Source organism: Sinohyriopsis cumingii, chromosome 11 (genome assembly GCF_028554795.1).
Source record: "Sinohyriopsis cumingii isolate HCF-2022 chromosome 11, ASM2855479v2, whole genome shotgun sequence".
NCBI classification, from domain to species: Eukaryota; Metazoa; Mollusca; class Bivalvia; order Unionida; family Unionidae; genus Sinohyriopsis; species Sinohyriopsis cumingii.
In genome coordinates this window covers 97,494,987-97,512,578 of record NC_142971.1, presented here as the reverse complement: position 1 = coordinate 97,512,578, position 17,592 = coordinate 97,494,987, and the positions used below count along the sequence as shown (strand labels likewise).

Sequence of the window (17,592 nt, the reverse complement as noted above, 5' to 3'; positions counted from 1 at the left end):
GTGATATAGTAGCATGTTTATAATGTTCCTAATAATGAGTAGAATTTTTCAAGTTTATTTCTTAATAGAAATTTATGTTCATTTATATTATCGACATCCTATGCTGATTTTTCATGTTGCAATTATTCCTTATATGTATACAGTTTTATATGAATGCACATTCTTCTCCATTCTGTTATTTATTTTCATCTCTTGCAGTAATCAGAATCTTGCTTCATAATGTCTTCAGTGTTTCATTTACAGGCAACTGTGCCAGCACAGCATATTGTACCCTCCCTGTTTGAAGTGGATATTTTCAGGTAAAAATATGTACCCTCCCTGTTTGAAGTGGATATTTTCAGGTAAAAATATGGCAGTTATTTATTCAGAACACAGAAAATTCGTAAGTAACTAAACACATCAATTTCTCAAATATTTTGCATCACTTCAATGACTCATTTTGTTATGGCATAAAGATTTCTTATTCTCATGAGATATTTGAAAAGTTGGATAAATCGGTTTTAAAATGTATGAACCAATTTGTATATGGCTGAACCAATTACAGGGAACCTTGATATAATGCATTTCATTAAAACATTAATTTGGATATAACACAATTATCTCATGACCTTCAGTTTTATCTTAGATGTGGCTTAACCCATGACACTATTAAAAAAATAAGCCAGAAACATACAGCTTACAAACAATAATTAAGGTTCTTAACTTTCGTCAAGCAAGTGGCTATCTTAGATATTAAACATGGATATGTATTGACTGAATTTTCAATCATTATTGATATGCTACAATTTGGTACATAATGCTGTATTGTTGAAAACAGTTATGGACTAAACTTTCAAGTTATAGCAGGATTCACAGTTATCAGTATAGAATTGTAATAGAACTTCATAAACTTCAATTGCTTTGGGACCCGCAATTTAAAATAAATATTTTGGTCCCTGCAAGTTTCAGTATTTCCAGGCAAAAGAAGTATTGGTGCTATATTGTCCAGATTAGATTTGAACCCTGCTAGTGATGGGTCGACTGCATGATTTTATCAGTTTTGTTTATTTGTGTCCAAGAAAAACCCATCTGTATACATTGAGTTGCTTCAGAATACTAAAGACATTTTTATGTAAATCAATTTACGGTCCTTCTGGTATGAAGTTGTACAGTAGTGATGCATGTGTGCATGCAGATTGCTATCAAGACAGATTTCAGTGAAATTGACATGTGTTCATGGTTACAATTGCAGCCAATAACAAAATATGCTGGAAATATTTTTTAACAAAACATTTTAATCTAATTTCTAATATGTGATCAATTATAAGCATCCAAAATGTGTATTTGGATGGTCAAATTTGTATATACATGCATATATCCTCATTGTATTATTTCAGCGTCAATTCTGGATGATTAAAGATTATGATTGTGACCTGGTAAACTACAAAAGAATTAGTCAAGTCTGTATTTTATTTTAGTGTTTTAGATAAGGTTTGAGCTATATTTTTTTCAAGGTTATAAACAGTGAAACTACAAACATCTAACAACAATGCATGAGTTTTGCTGAATGGCAATATATGCTCATTTAAAAATTGTTCATCAAAATCATAATATAGACCTTATATGATTTTTAAATTTAAAACAAAACATTTTGCAAAAAACTTTGGGGCCCTGAGTGGCCAAGTGGTCTAAAGCACTCTTCATTATGGATCACTGCCATCTCACCTCTGTCTGCAGGGTTTCAAGTCAAGGATTCAGCCATTGTGGGTATGTGAGAAAGCTTGCCAGTAGCTTCTCGTGGGTCGGTGGTTCTTATCTGGGTTTTCCCGGGTTCTTCCTCCACCATTAATACTGGCAGTCATGCATAGCCTATAGTGTGCTGAAAAATGGCGTTAAACCCCATAAGAACAACAGCAAAAAACTTAACTGTATTTACCACAGATGGTGTAAAGTCACGTGACCTTGTGGTATGCTCCTTCATCATCTGTTATTCATCATTTGTTATCCTTAAAATCCACTGGTCTTAGCCACAAAAGAATTTGACCAAATTTGACAGGAAACTTCCTGGTGTGAAGCTCTGTCACTTTAGTTGAATGATGCCAATCCACAATCAGATATGACCAATATTACTAAAAATAGAATATATTTTGAAAGTCTTTTTAAGAACTACTCAACAGATTTTCACCAGATTTTACAGAAATCATCTTGGCAAGAAATATTTTCAGATTTGTTCTAATTATGTTGATTCACCAATGATATTGCCACCTGAAATCTTTCAAGAACCACTCAGCAGAATCTGACCAAAGTCATAAGAAGCCAATCTGTACCTTCAGGTGTGGCCATTGTTACTAAAACAGAAGGATTAGTAAATGGCTTTTTCTAAAGAACTGCTAAACAAAATTTTACAAAAAATATTTACATGGTACAGTGTCTAGATAAAGTGCTTTGTGATCAGTACATTATGTTGGATATTTACATGGTACAGTGTCTAGAAAAAGTACTTTGTGATCAGTACATTATGTTGGATATTTACATGGTACAGTGTCTAGATAATGTGCTTTGTGATCAGTACATTATGTTGGATATTTACATGGTACAGTGTCTAGAAAAAGTACTTTGTGATCAGTACATTATGTTGGATATTTACATGGTACAGTGTCTAGATAAAGTGCTTTGTGATCAGTACATTATGTTGGATATTTACATGGTACAATGTCTAGATAAAGTACTTTGTGATCAGTACATTATGTTGGATATTTACATGGTACAGTGTCTAGATAAAGTGCTTTGTGATCAGTACATTATGTTGGATATTTACATGATACAGTGTCTAGAAAAAGTGCTTTGTGATCAGTACATTATGTTGGATATTTACATGGTACAGTGTCTAGAAAAAGTGCTTTGTAATCAGTACATTATGTTGGATGTTTACATGGTACAATATCTAGATAAAGTGCTTTGTGATCAGTACATTATGTTGGATGTTTACATGGTACAGTGTCTAGAAAAAGTACTTTGTGATCAGTACATTATGTTGGATATTTACATGGTACAGTGTCTAGAAAAAGTACTTTGTGATCAGTACATTATGTTGGATATTTACATGGCTCAATATCAACTAATATTTCTTCAGGGATATGTGTGCTTAAAAAACTGATTAACATTTTATTTTCTATAAATGTAATACTGTAATATTTCTCAGATATTTCCCAATTTCATTGTATTGCACTATGTTTTGGAGAGTAATCATCATTATAAATGGATTTGTTTTGGGAAGTCAAGGACACAGAGTCATTAAATTATGCATGTAAATTAAATCATAGTGAGTCTCCATTTCTACACATCTTTAATAAATATATAATACATATTATATTTCTCATCCTCTGAAAATTTCCATTGAGTCACTGTGACCTACTTTTCTTGCTTACTGACTATAAAACTTTGGGATCATGAATAGTATTAGCAAGTCTCATTCTGCAGACAGAATTTGGAATTCATCCAGTCTTCATGAATGTATTACATATCTGTGGCTTATGTGCACATATAGCAAAGTGGTAAGACATTTGCACGTCTACAGTCCTTTATTTGATCCACAGTAGTGACTTGTGTAACACTTTCACCTCTACAGTCCTTTATTTGATCCACAGCAGTGACTTGTGTAACACTTGCACCTCTACAGTCCTTTATTTGATCCACAGCAGTGACTTGTGTAAGACACCTGCACCTCTACAGTCCTTTATTTGATCCACAGTAGTGACTTGTGATGGGTTCAGTTGTCGCCTGTTCAAGGTTTGAGATTTCCTGAAGGTTTATGGGTTTTCTGTTCCTCCATGCCATTTTTTGATAGGTTGAGATTATTTTTAATATGAGAACTTGTAATTAGGTAGAACTTTTATTTATTGCTGCTATGAGGAAGCAATTCCCACTAATTATCTCTTGCAGTGCTTTCCAGACGGTACTGCCACATGTACAGATGCTCTGGGAACTTGTGCTTACATGTGAGGTATTGTATTTATGTAGACAGATGTCTCAACTTGTTTATCTTTGTCTTTTTTTTAAACAAGGATAAATGTATCTTTGTGTACATATTTACCTGCCTATAACACCTGCTCAAAATAACTCTTTAAGATACAGAGTGAGTACTACACACAGGTTTCATTGTTAATAAATTTTAAAAGGGTCATTAAATTTGGATGCATGGTACTTGTTGCTTGACATACTGATGTTTTCATGTGATGGGCTGTTTCCTTTCATACGATGAATCATCATTCTTGTGTGTACTACAATAGCATACGTTAATGTCACATCAACTCTATGCAGATCACTATGTTATTATGTATATGAACTTGGCACAGTACTGCACACAGAAGTGGCAGTTTTGTCAGTCTGTATTCATTATTCTAAAATATATACACTGAAACCTGTACAAATTGTAAACCTTTGGAACTTTGAAATCAGAAAATTGTCAAAATTTGTTTTTATTTTTCCTGTAAAATTATAACTCTTGTGTATAAAACACAGTATTTTTTCTGATTTTGTTTTTCAACAGTCATATTTTCTACAGTGAAAAATGGGTGTCAGTCTGTGCTAAATATACACAGGTTCAGTTTTGCATATCATGTTCACTGATGCCTTGAAAGAGCTGACAAGTTGACAAGAATAGGAATCACTGCACACAATCTACAAAATGAAAGTTGATGGTAAAACTGGTAGATTTTTGTTTTTAAGCTACATTATTACATTATTATGTTACAATCATTCACTGAAAAGCATTATATTCTGGAGGACTACAAAGCAAGCTACTGTATGGCTTGTAATTGTCTTTGTTTGGAGGGGGTATGGGTTTAGCACCATTTTTTTTTCAGAATACGCTAGGTTATACATGGGGTATAGAGTATTTGGGAGAGGAAAAACTTGGAAAAATCTACTGACCCCTGGAAAGCTATGGCAAGCTTTCTCACATATTCATGTTGGCCAGGCCAAGACTCAAACAAAGGAGAAAATAGGCAGGATGTCAGTGATATGTAAAGACAAACACCTTAGACCACTCTGCCACCTGGGACCCTTTGTAATCATTATTATAGATTCTACACAAGTTTATTATTACTGTACCCATTTGCAGGATGATCATAGAAAAATTGAAACTAGCTGACTGTGAATAATAATTCAGCAGAAAAATTGGGTAATAACCATGCATGGGAGTCCACAGACCAGATTGCCAGAGTCATTAACAGAGCATTTCACCATTCCATGGAGAATGTTCTGACTGTTTCTGCTTATCTTTACCTAGTGCAACAAGATGATTGATTTTGTACAGCACCTCTCAAATCATACCACTTTCTGACTTTAATAATGACAATTTTTGGGTAACCCATGCTCTTTGGAGGCAAGGTAGAGGTAGTGAAGAGACAGGTGGCCAAAGCATTCCCTCTCCAACTTGCAGTTATGTCTCAACAACCTTATAGTCTCTACCTCAAAGGAGGTATGAATTGCTTCAAAGGGACAAGGGAACAAACACAGAGCCAGTCATAATCCCAATCCGATGTCAGATGACATCAGCGTGCATAGTTTAGGAGGCAGCTTCCAAGTCTTCTAACACCCTGCAGCCGACTTACCACCCCAACCACTTGCAGCTGACTTACCACCCCAACCACTTGCAGACACAGACTTACCACCCCAACCTCTTGCAGCTGACTTACCACCCCAACCACTTGCAGACACACTTACCACCCCAACCACTTGCAGACAAAGTACCAGTAGATGACATACTCCTCCAGTTCAACTCTAATTGGATTGCTATATTCCCAGCAAACAAGTGGGCATTCCAAGTTGTTTTGGAGTGGCTGTGAATTAGTTACTGCAGGTCCATCACAACTGAAGAAAGCCAAAATCAAGTAGAAGGAGATCTAGTCAATAATTGACAAGTGGGCAGTACAGATTGTTCCCAGACGGCAGTGTAGATTGTTCACAGACTGCAATCTCTGGGTTCTATTCAAGGATCTTCCTTGTACTAAAAGTCAGTGGCAAGCTCAGGCCAATTATCAACATGAAGTGGCTCAATCACTATATTTTACTGCAGAAGTTCAAGGTGGAAACAGCTAGATCAGTCCAGTTCTCCATCAGAGGGGAAGAGTTTGCCATCTCACTGATGCATACATTCATGTCCTTATGCACCTTGCATCACAGAAATTTCTTGAATACCGTGGTACAATTTACCAATATCAAGCTTTCCCATAGGGCCTAAAAATCAGTTGATAGGTATTTTGGTCAGCTTCACCCACAACAATGGTAGTGTATCTGAACAAAATCGTCCAGAAACATGTGGTAAGTAGTTCTGTTCAAGTCATCAAGGGTATGGCAGTCTCCTATCCCGTTTAGTCATCTTAGTTTCTTAGTCACCTGGGAAAAGTCCGACTTCTGTCCGTCCTAGTACTTTGGTTTTCTAGTCACCTGGGAAAAGTCCGACTTCTGTCCATCCTAGTACTTTGTCCACCTTGGTTTGGAATTTATAAGCAGTCTCAATTTTGTTTGACTACATCATGTTGAGTGATGCATATCATCAGACTTATAAAGTCAACTGCCAACAGTAAGTGGCTTGCAGCATGTTTGCAACTCCTCAGAGCAGCACTGAACTTGATATCACTGTACTTGATATCACTGTGCTGTCTTTTCATGCATACCGGAAGAGTGAATTACATATACTTTAAGGGACCCAAACTATCTTCAGTTCAGATTGGATGTTTCCTTGATCCTTGATCCTTATGACACAACAAGGCTTTGCTGCCAAGAATTGGCTGCCTTCAATGAGCAGTCAAAGGGTCATCTTACGCTTCCTCTTTTTGACAATGAGTCAAGAGAAGTGTCCTTGCAAGATCCTGTCTGCTGTGTTAAATTATGTGAAGTGCACAGAGATACTTAAAGAAACAAGAGAAAAAACTTTTCCTTCTGACCAAGGTTGAGAAAGAAAATGTTAGCTATCAAGACTAGAATTATGATATGATCGAATTTATTCATATGCTCAGTGCTTTCTAAGGTCTCAAGACGATTGGCTTTTAAATACATGTATGTATATATAAACACAATAAACTGACTACAAATTGTGCAAAACTAGCATGTAACTTGCCTTAGCGCTTTCAACTCTTAATGAGTCTTTTTCAAAGGCAAACACAAAACATAGACAAGACAAACAAATAAAACAGAAAAACAGTTGTTTTTGCAAAGCTTTACTGGTTACTTTTGCATTTATCTTAATCCCTGACAAATATGATAGCTTGCATGATCCAGTACACTTGAAAGAGCAGTTATTCACTATATGATTTGTATTCTTATATATATATATGTACACACACACACACACAGATAGAAAAGATGTTTTTCATTTTCGTCTTTACAGAGGACTAGATTCGATGATTGTCCATAATATGATTGGGTAAGTATTATCAGAGAAATATAATTTACTTCAAAGTTAATTAAATTATTACAATTTTCAAATGTTTGGTACTTTTCCGTCCATCATAAATTTGCATGCAGTTGGCTGTCATGTTCGGACACCTTCTTGTTGGACCTAACATTTTGGATTTTGTTTCATGGTGGATATTTATTTTTGGTTGGAGGGGTTATTCTTCCTTGGTATTTAACAAGGTGTTTGTCATTTTTGCTAAATAATTTATATACATGTGTCCATTTTATGTTTCAGCCCTTGGTTGTCATGGCAGCTTTGCCAACTGTGGCCTCGACAACAGTACAGGCTCTTATAAGGTGAGTTTGAGGCTATTTATCCATGCTTTTCCTTCATGGAGGTCATTCCCATTTATTACATGCTGAGCAAAGTATTGAAAATCAATTACTGGTCAATGATGTCTTTGAAAAAAACATGTATTAACCACTAACCCTTTTTGATAGTACCCTACCCCCTTTGGGCAGACGGCTATAGAATAGGCCTGATGTGCCCTTCAGCAAGTCATAAGAGGTGACTTTAGTTAAATGGAGTCAGTGTTTTTTGCCCTTGGGGTGCATCACATGATGTTCCAGCTAAGAAGGTCTTGGATTTTTTAAAAGAGTGGTTTATATTTTTAAAAATATACTTTTTTATTTTAGGGTCTTTATACTTTTTGCATTTATCTTTGTTTTGTATGTTTTTGGGGGATGACTAAATTTGGCACTACATAACCAGAATTGTGCTGATGGCTGATAAACCCTATACATATAAATATTCAATAGCAGGATGAGATTTATAAACCCTATACATATAAATATTCAATAGCAGGATGAGATTTATAAACCCTATACATGTAAATATTCAATAGCAGGATGAGACTGATAAACCCTATACATATAAATATTAAATAGCAGGATGAGACTGATAAACCCTATACATATAAATATTCAGTAGCAGGATGAGACTGATAAACCCTATACATATAAATATTCAATAGCAGGATGATACTGATAAACCCTATACATATAAATATTCAATAGCAGGATGAGACTGATAAACCCTATACATATAAATATTCAATAGCAGGATGATACTGATAAACCCAAACCACACTCACACTGGAGCAAAGGTCAGTCCATTTTTTCTGCCTATACTGCCCTCCTCCTAGTAGAAAAAACAAGCTGGCTGACTCTCTCTTTTTGGAGCAGTTTCCGAATCTCCTGGACTATGGAAGTTCGATAGGTGGCAACCTGATTATTCTTGGAGATTTCAACTTTCACTTTGACTGTCCCGCAAACTCAAATACATCAAAACTCGTAGATTCCATTAATGTTTTCAACCTCAAACAGTCAGTTAACCAACCCACCCATAAACATGGTCACATTTTAGACTGGATTCTTCATAGACCTGATGATAACATTCTACCGTCCTCCCTGGTATCCCATGACCTTGCATCAGATCACCTCTGCATTATATGCCATCTTGACGTATCAGTCCCTAACCCTCCACCTTTATCTGCTACTAAGAGAAACCTCCGTATGATAAATAGAACCAAACTAATGCACGACATCCAAGCTAACCTAACAACTTGCTTACCTCCTACCGCAGAACAACTCGATAACTGTCTGCGTTCATTACTTGACAAACATGCCCCAGCTACCAAGTGCAGAGTATCAATTCAGAAGTGTTCTCCATGGTATAGCAGTGTTAGGGACCAGCTTTACACTGCTAAAAGAGACCGCCGTAAAGCTGAGAGGCTCTGGCTTTCCACCAGACTCACTATTCATAAGCAAATCTATGAAGTCGCTAAGAAGAATGTCACAAATATAGTCCATGCAGCGAAATCAGCCCACTACACTATTAAGATCATGAAAAGTTCCAGCTGCAAAGAGCTCTTCGAGATTACTAACAAGCTAATGTCAAGGAACAAATCAACACCACTTCCAACTACCTTCTCTCCAGTCGACCTTCCGGACATGTTTGCAAATTTCTTCAGTGACAAAGTACAAACCATTAGAGATAAGCTTGACACCACAATTTCAATTGACTCGTCGTCACCATACAATTGGGATGGAGAATTTGAGCGGCAACCATTAGCAGCATTTGAACCTGTCTCTATGGATTTCGTACGTACAATCGTGATGAAGAGTGCATCAAAGCCATGTGAACTTGATCCAATTCCAACATCACTGCTGCTTGAGTGCTAAGATCCAGTATTGCCTTCACTAACTGATGAACTTGTCATTATGTCTGACAAGCTAATACCTCTCTCTCATCTGGGGAATTCCCATAATTTTTCAAAACTGCCATTGTAAAGCCTCTGCTGAAGAAACCAAATTTAGACGATGACGATTTAAAGAACTACCGTCCAGTTTCTAATCTTCCATTCATTTCAAAAATCTTAGAAAAGGTTGTTCTATCCCAGCTTGTATCTCATCTAAATTCAAATAGTCTTTTTAGCAATGTACAATCTGCATATCGCCCTTGCCACAGTACTGAAACAACTCTTCTAAAAGTAGTTAATGACATTCTCTCTGCATTGGATAGCAGAAAGATTACAGTCCTCACCCCCCTTGATTTGTCTGCAGTATTTGACACAATAGACCATGATATATTACTTTACCATCTCCAGCATGTATTTGGCATTCATGATACAGCCTAACTGTGGTTCAAGTCCTACTTGGTCAACAGGACACAAATTGTGTCTGCAAATGGAATACACTCCAGCCCAGTTGATCTATGTTGTGGTGTTCCACACGGGTCTGTTCTTGGACCTGTTCTTTTTATTCTGTACACTCAGTTGCTCTCAAGTGTCATAGATCATCATCCAGTGTCTCACCAATTGTACGCTGATGACACCCAAATATACAAATCTAGCCATCCAACTGAAGTTGATGCTACCATCCAAGGTGTAGAGAGGTGCATTTCTGATGTGAAATCATGGATGACTTGTAACAAGCTGCAGATGAATGATGATAAAAATGAGGCCATTTTGATCACAACACAAAGACTTTCTCATTCACATCCTTTACCTCAAACAATAAATATCAGCAACGCCAACATTAAATTCACACAATCAGTACGAAACCTAGGTGTTCTCTGGACAGTACTCTCACATTGCACCAACATGTCATGAACATATGCAAAGCTGCATATCTTGAGCTGAGACACATCAGCTCAATTCGCAAATATCTTTCAGTTGATGCCACTAAAACACTTGTGTGTTCATAAGTACTTTCAAGACTGGACTATTGTAACTCAATTCTGTCTGGTTCATCTCAATATCTACTCCAGAAACTTCAAAACACAGCTGCTCGGATCATACTTAGAGTACCACGATCAGAGCACACCTCCCCGCTGCTCTGTACCCTACACTGGCTATCCATTCAATCCAGAATCAAGCACAAAATTTGTGCTCTGTGCTACATTTCACTGTTGGACTCTAGTCCAACATACCTATCTGACCTCACCCAGGTGTACACACCAGCAAGATACTTACGCTCCTCTTCTGACAATCGTATACTCATTATGCCCACTATGAAAACAAAGTCATATGGACAGTGTTCTTTTGCATACCAGGGCCCAGCAACTCAAAACTCACTTATTTCAACTGCAAGAACAAACTTAAAGACCTAACAATGTTTCCTACCTGAAATATTCTCAGCACGTTTTTTATTTTTTAATGTTTTTCTAATTTCATGTTGTTTGTTTTTGTAATAATATTATTATGTTTCTTATCTTATAGGTGTTGTCTAATGTTGTAAAGCACTTAGAGCTTCGAAAGATTAGGCGCTATACAAAGTCCTCATTATTATTATTATTATTATTACATAAATATTCAATAGCAGGATGAGACTGATAAACCCATACATATAAATATTCAATAGGAGGATGAGACTGATAAACAGTATACATATAAATATTCAATAGCAGGATGAGATTTATAAACCCTATGCCTATAAATATTTAATAGCAGGATGAGACTGATAAACCCTATACATATAAATATTCAATAGCAGGATGAGACTGATGAACCCTATACATATAAATATTCAATAGCAGGATGAGATTTATAAACCCTATACATATAAATATTCAATAGCAGGATGAGACTGATAAACCCTATACATATAAATATTCAATAGCAGGATGAGACTGATAAACCCATACATACAAATATTCAATAGCAGGATGAGACTGGTAAACCCATTACATATAAATATTCAATAGCAGGATGAGACTGATAAACCCATACATATAAATATTCGATAGCAGGATGAGAAAATAGTTATAGTAGGTCCCTTAAACTGGTACAAATGTTCATTACTTGCTACTGTCAAAAATTACCTGCAAGGTTTAAAGCTGTCTATATCTTGTCAATTTTCTAACTCCTTTTAATTACCATTATTTTATGCTTATAATCCAGATGATCATGTTGTAATCAACTTGAAGATATAGAGTTATTTAAAAACATATTGATTTGTTGAATACACTAAAACAAATTATGGTTTCTAATTGAATTTTGGTATTTTTCAGCTTGATTTCACCTTTGCAGTATTGTACAGATTACAGACCCTATTTCACTATTCATGACAGTGAATTCAAGGAATACACAACAAAAACACAGGCTCCGTAAGTGGATTTTTATTTTTTTTAAACTTTCCTTATTATTTCCTTTAGACACAAAGACACAGTGATCATATTCAAGAGGGCTCTCAAAACTCACTTATTTCGACTGCAAGAACAAACTTAAAGACCTAATAATGTTTCCTACCTTAAATATTCTCAGCATGTTTTTTTAATGTTTTCTAATTTCATGGTGTTTGTTTTTGTAATCATATCATTATGTTTTTTATCTTATAGGTGTTGTCTAATGTTGTAAAGTGCTTAGAGCTTCTAAAGGTTAGGCACTATACAAAGTCCTCATTATTATTATTATTAATATTATTACACCACTCCCTCGATAACTCACACCCTGATAACTTGCGACCCCACTTATAACATGGGGTCAGGTGTGGATCCATTTTTTAAAACAAATAATGCAAAAAGAATCGATCACTATTTGTTGAACTTGAAGAAAATCAAAGTTGGTAACTAAAATGCTGATATATCGCTCGTTTTATGGTAAAAAACAGTAGATAGGACCTGGAAATTTTAGTCAACATTTTTAAATTATCAACTTTGAATAAGAGGTCATATAATTTGTTACATTTTCTTTCCAAATGACATTCTTAGTACACCATAATGAAAGATATTCAAGGATATTTTGATAAATGAAAAGGTTACTTATGCTTGGTGACAGCAGTACATTAATATTTAAATGCCAATTAAATAATTTTTATTAGGTGAAATTTGTGGTTTAGTTCTATCTCTTAGTTCCTCTTAAGTGTAATCATCATAAAAATGCAATGTGTATTTAAACATAAAATGTGTCAATCTACCATAACAGCTATTTCAGTGAGCGTTTCTCTGAGAGCCTAATAAAGTGCTTACCATGTTTTGATAACTGACTGGCGGAGGTATTTGTTATATTGTTGCACTGAATTAAAAGCTGGCCTCCTTTGTATTATCATGTTAATTACGTCTCTTGAATCAAATTGAGGAGGTGGAATTTTAAAAATGTTACAACTCATGCAAATTATACATACTTAAGATCTAGCGGCCCCAGTGGTACATCGGATGAACTCATTCCAGTTGATCCATTGAACACTGTTATGAATGTTACTGTGTACATAATCTAATTAAACTATCCTTAAAATAACAAACTCATTCATTACTTGATCAAAGATAGCAATGCAACCAAGTGAAACAATCGTAAAATAAAGAGCTTGGTTTCACAGATACGGACAATTGTGGGCAAATGAGTTTCAGAGAATTCCTGAACTGGCACTTAGAGATACCCTCAGGTATGATAAGAAGTTTCAATATTGCTTCCAATAAAATCATGGCATCAATATTGTACTAATTGAACATTACAGAAATTTAGTTTCGACATAGATGAAATAAATGTTGCTAGTTTTTGAAAAAAATGGAATTTTGTTTGGTGGTTGTATCAACAGTTAGTCTAAGTCCCTCCTACATTGACTCCCTACTTAGCACTATACTATTAAATACCACTCCGGGAACCAGACTAATCAACAAAATAAACAGCAATGATGTAATAATCAGATGTTGTCACGTACATGAGAAGGTTGTTGAAATCAGTTGGATCGATGTTAACGATCTTTCACCTGTTGGACATTTTGAAAATAAATGTAATTTATACAGAATCACAAAAAACTTCATTTAAAAAAGTGCATTATTATAAATTATCGACTTATCGACATGATTGTAAAATGAGGATTCAGTCATTAAACAGCCCAGTTCCCTACACCTCCCAGTTTTCTCAATGTCTAGTGGATTTTTGTTTAGGTCCCTTGGTAACTCATGCCCTCACTTATAGTGTGGTTTGTGTTTGTGGACCCTGTGGCATGCAAGTTATCGAGAAAGAGGTGTATCCCCACACCTTTTATGAATGTAGAGCTTATGTTAAGATTCATCTGTCTTTTCCATGTTTTGTTTTTGGACAATAACTTGTGATTTCATCATTACCAGACTTTGTACATACCTTGCAGTTTGGACAGTGAAGAAATCCTATTGATATTAGGCACAAAAGGTTAAAGGTTATGTTCACCGGGACTAAAAAGAAAAACTATTTCTGTTGAATAATTTGACTCATGTACCATATACCTTGTCCAAACTTTGTAAATTGCATGCATTTGAGATAAGAAAGTCACCTATTGGTTTGGGGGGTGAGGGTTAGTGGTTGAGGTCACACTGATTCTAAGAAGAAAAATGGTTTTTGCATGATATCCTGATTTTCCTTCTTTGACCAAACTTCATGGGTGGCTTGCATTCAAAGAAAGGTGGACATCTATTCATTTTTGGGTGAAAAAGTCAAAGGTCTTTGTCAAAGGTACTGGAGAACGGATGCAAAAAATTCCATGAAACTAATTAAGTTCTGTACCACATGCCTTCACCAACTTTATGGATGGCTTGCATTTGAGACAAGGGATATGTCCGAGTTAGAGGGACTCCAGGAAGGAAATTGGTTTCCATAAAATAGCTAGAATCCTTAACAATAAACCATAACCAAAACTTTGTGGATAGCTTGTATTTGAAGCAAGAAAGGTTCCTATTGATTTTGAGGTCAGTAGGTCAAAGGCCATTGTAATGATACTAAAGAGAAGAAAGAATGGTTTGTTCAAAATTACTTAATATAATCCTGACCTTCCTTGAATCATCAGCAGCATTGACAGAGTTGACAATGATCTATTACTTAAACCTCTTCAGCATGTATTTGGCATTGATGATACAGCCTTACTATGGTCCAAGTCCTACTCAGTGGAAGGGACACAAAATGTGCCCATAAATATAAAAAGATCCAACCCTGTTGATCTGTTTTGATATTTCACAGAGTTCTGATCATTGACATGTGTTATCTCCATTCTATTGTACATTGATGATACCTAAATACAAAAGTAGTCACCCAAGCTGCAGATGATGGCTTTTCTGAACACTATAGAAAGACTATCCTATTTCCATCTTTTACCACAAACAAAAAGAATCAGCAACACCAACATTAAATTCACACAGTCAGTATGAAACCTTAGTAATAATCTCTCAACCTTAGTAGTACTCTCTCAACCTTAGTAGTACTCTCTCAGCCTTAGTAGTACTCTCTCATCCTTAGTAGTACTTTCTCAACCTTAATAGTACTCTCTCAGCCTTAGTAGTACTCTCTCAAACTTAGTAGTACTCTCTCAGCCTTAGTAGTACTCTCTCATCAGTATGAATCCTTAGTAGTACTCATCTGTCATGGCATGAGCACTAGCAAGGCTGCAGATCTGGAGCTGAGATGCATCATCTCTATATGCAAATTTCTTTTTGCTGATGCAGATAAAACACTTGTGTGTTCCTTGGTACTTTCTAGAACTGGCTTTTGTAATTCTTATATATTTGGTTTATATAAATATCTACTACAGAAACTTCAAAAGAGTTAAATAATAATCAAGATCCATGCATACTGAGGAGGTATCTTGTATGAGTTCAGTAATAATCAACGTCCATAAATAATGAGGAGGGATCTTGGACAAGTTAAAAAATAATCAAGATCCATGCATATTGAGGAGTTATCTTGTATGAGTTCAGTAATAATCAACGTCCATAAATAATGATGAGCTGATCTTGGATGGGTTAACAAATAATCAAGATCCACACAGTCATATAGAATCTATGTTGGGGTTTGGACTGAGACAAGAACATCCTAAGCCTCGTGGGGAGACATATAATGTAACTCTGTGACTGGGATTTCCTTACCTTGGTCCAAACCCCAATGTAGATTATGTTTCTCACCCAATATTTTCCTTTAAAATGAAAAAAACTATTCAGTAGTGTAATATAGTTCACGTCCAAATGTCTACATGCAGCTCATTAATGCAAATATGTTAATGAGGGCTGTGGTGTGACCATTGCAGTACACAGTTTATACACATGAGCAAAGAAAAATAACAACATAAAACATCACATAGTAATGAGGTATTATCACATTTAATATATGGATGTTATATGAAATTGACAATAAATAATTAATATTTATTACAAGAAAATGTTTCATTTTCATCAGTTCCAATTTTAAAAAGTTATATTGTAAATAATGAAACGATACTGGGTACACATCTTTACTGTAGTTATACTTAGTACAAACTGTAATGAAGAGCAACACGTTGCATTAGATTATTCATGGGTAATTAGAGACCTGTGTCACTTTTGTATATAACTCTCCTTTTCTTTGGAGGAGGTGAAACTGTGTAACATACTTGTGTTACAATTAATATTGATTGTAAATGAGTGTAGTGATAAAATTGACCATGCTGTGTGGAACGAACTAGCATAATACCAAAAAGCTTGACATCATGTGCATGTGTGTCTTAGTCTCTCGAATTGTTTTTGTATGGTGTGATCTCAAAGATGGATTGACCTTAAGTTACTATGTTTTCTTATAGATTTGTTTCTGTTGTTGTTGTTGTTTAATTTTAGAACAACTACATTAGACACAGCAGAAGACAAGAAGGGTTTCTTTTTTTAAAAGTAGTTCTGAGCATGTGGCCACTGTGACTGAAACGACTTGTCTGAGATGACTAGACTGAGATAAGAAAAGTAGGGTTAGCAAAACAGCTAGATTTCTCAGTCACATGGGTGAGAAATAATGATCACACTTCTGATTGGCTAAACTTGTTACCTCTCTGGAAGTCATATTTTTGATCACCATTTCAGTTAGGATCAAGTGTCTATCAGAGTTATAGAAGTCACATAGCCTGATGCTCAGGGGCCAGTCTAAATCTAGATCGGGTTGCTCCTCTATTCTATATGAGTTGCCCATTAGACTTTTCAAACAAAAAAAAGTGTTATAAAATCTGCCTGAAAGAAATATTGAGTGCAATGACAAAATGTAACTTCTTGATTTTGGAGGTGTTGAAGAGAACACTAGTAAATTAATATTCAGTCTGTTGCTGTGGCTTCATTTGTAGGTCCCTCCATTTGATCAGGATCATCAGCATAGTTGTATTCAAAGCTTTAAACTTTAAACGAAGCAGAGCACAGGATCTATGATTGGGGAACAGTACTATCCAGATTTGATGAATTACCTTTAATTAATACTGCATGAATGATGTGGTCATGCATCACTGAGTGGTACATATACATTGTACCATTGAGTGGTACATATACATTGCACCATTGAGTGGTACATATACATTGTACCATTGAGTGGTACATATACATTGTACCATTGAGTGGTACATATACATTGTACCATTGAGTGGTACATATACATTGTACCATTGTTTTGAAAATTTAGAAAAGCTGTTGGATTGACAACGTATAAAAACCTCCAATATGATTTTTTTCATCCTAGAGGAACTGAGCTACTGTGTGTTCTGTTTTAGTCCAATTAGTTCAAAGGGATGATACTTGCTGATTCAACTGATATATGAAGTGTTTTTTTGAATTGTGATACAATTACAGTATCATATGAACTAATTTTGAAACTTGAAGCTGTTATTTTTACTATTTGATATTTAAAAAAGCCCTATTCCTAACCAACTTCACTTCTGTTTTCAACTTTGATAAAGAAA

The 17,592-nt window shown here is 35.3% G+C and overlaps 1 protein-coding gene across 2 annotated transcripts in view; it reads left to right on the top strand.

Annotated features, from left to right (window-relative positions):
- The window catches only part of LOC149789080 (protein DENND6A-like), a 108,633-nt gene that overhangs the window by 53,661 nt on the left and 37,380 nt on the right, over nucleotides 1–17,592 (top strand). For both annotated transcript variants that reach the window (XM_089975264.1, XM_089975262.1), the window contains 4 exons: nucleotides 244–299; nucleotides 3,922–3,982; nucleotides 7,676–7,737; nucleotides 11,954–12,049. In XM_089975264.1, the coding sequence (XP_089831390.1) occupies nucleotides 244–299; nucleotides 3,922–3,982; nucleotides 7,676–7,737; nucleotides 11,954–12,049 (275 nt within the window). The remainder of the gene's footprint in view (nucleotides 1–243; nucleotides 300–3,921; nucleotides 3,983–7,675; nucleotides 7,738–11,953; nucleotides 12,050–17,592) is intronic.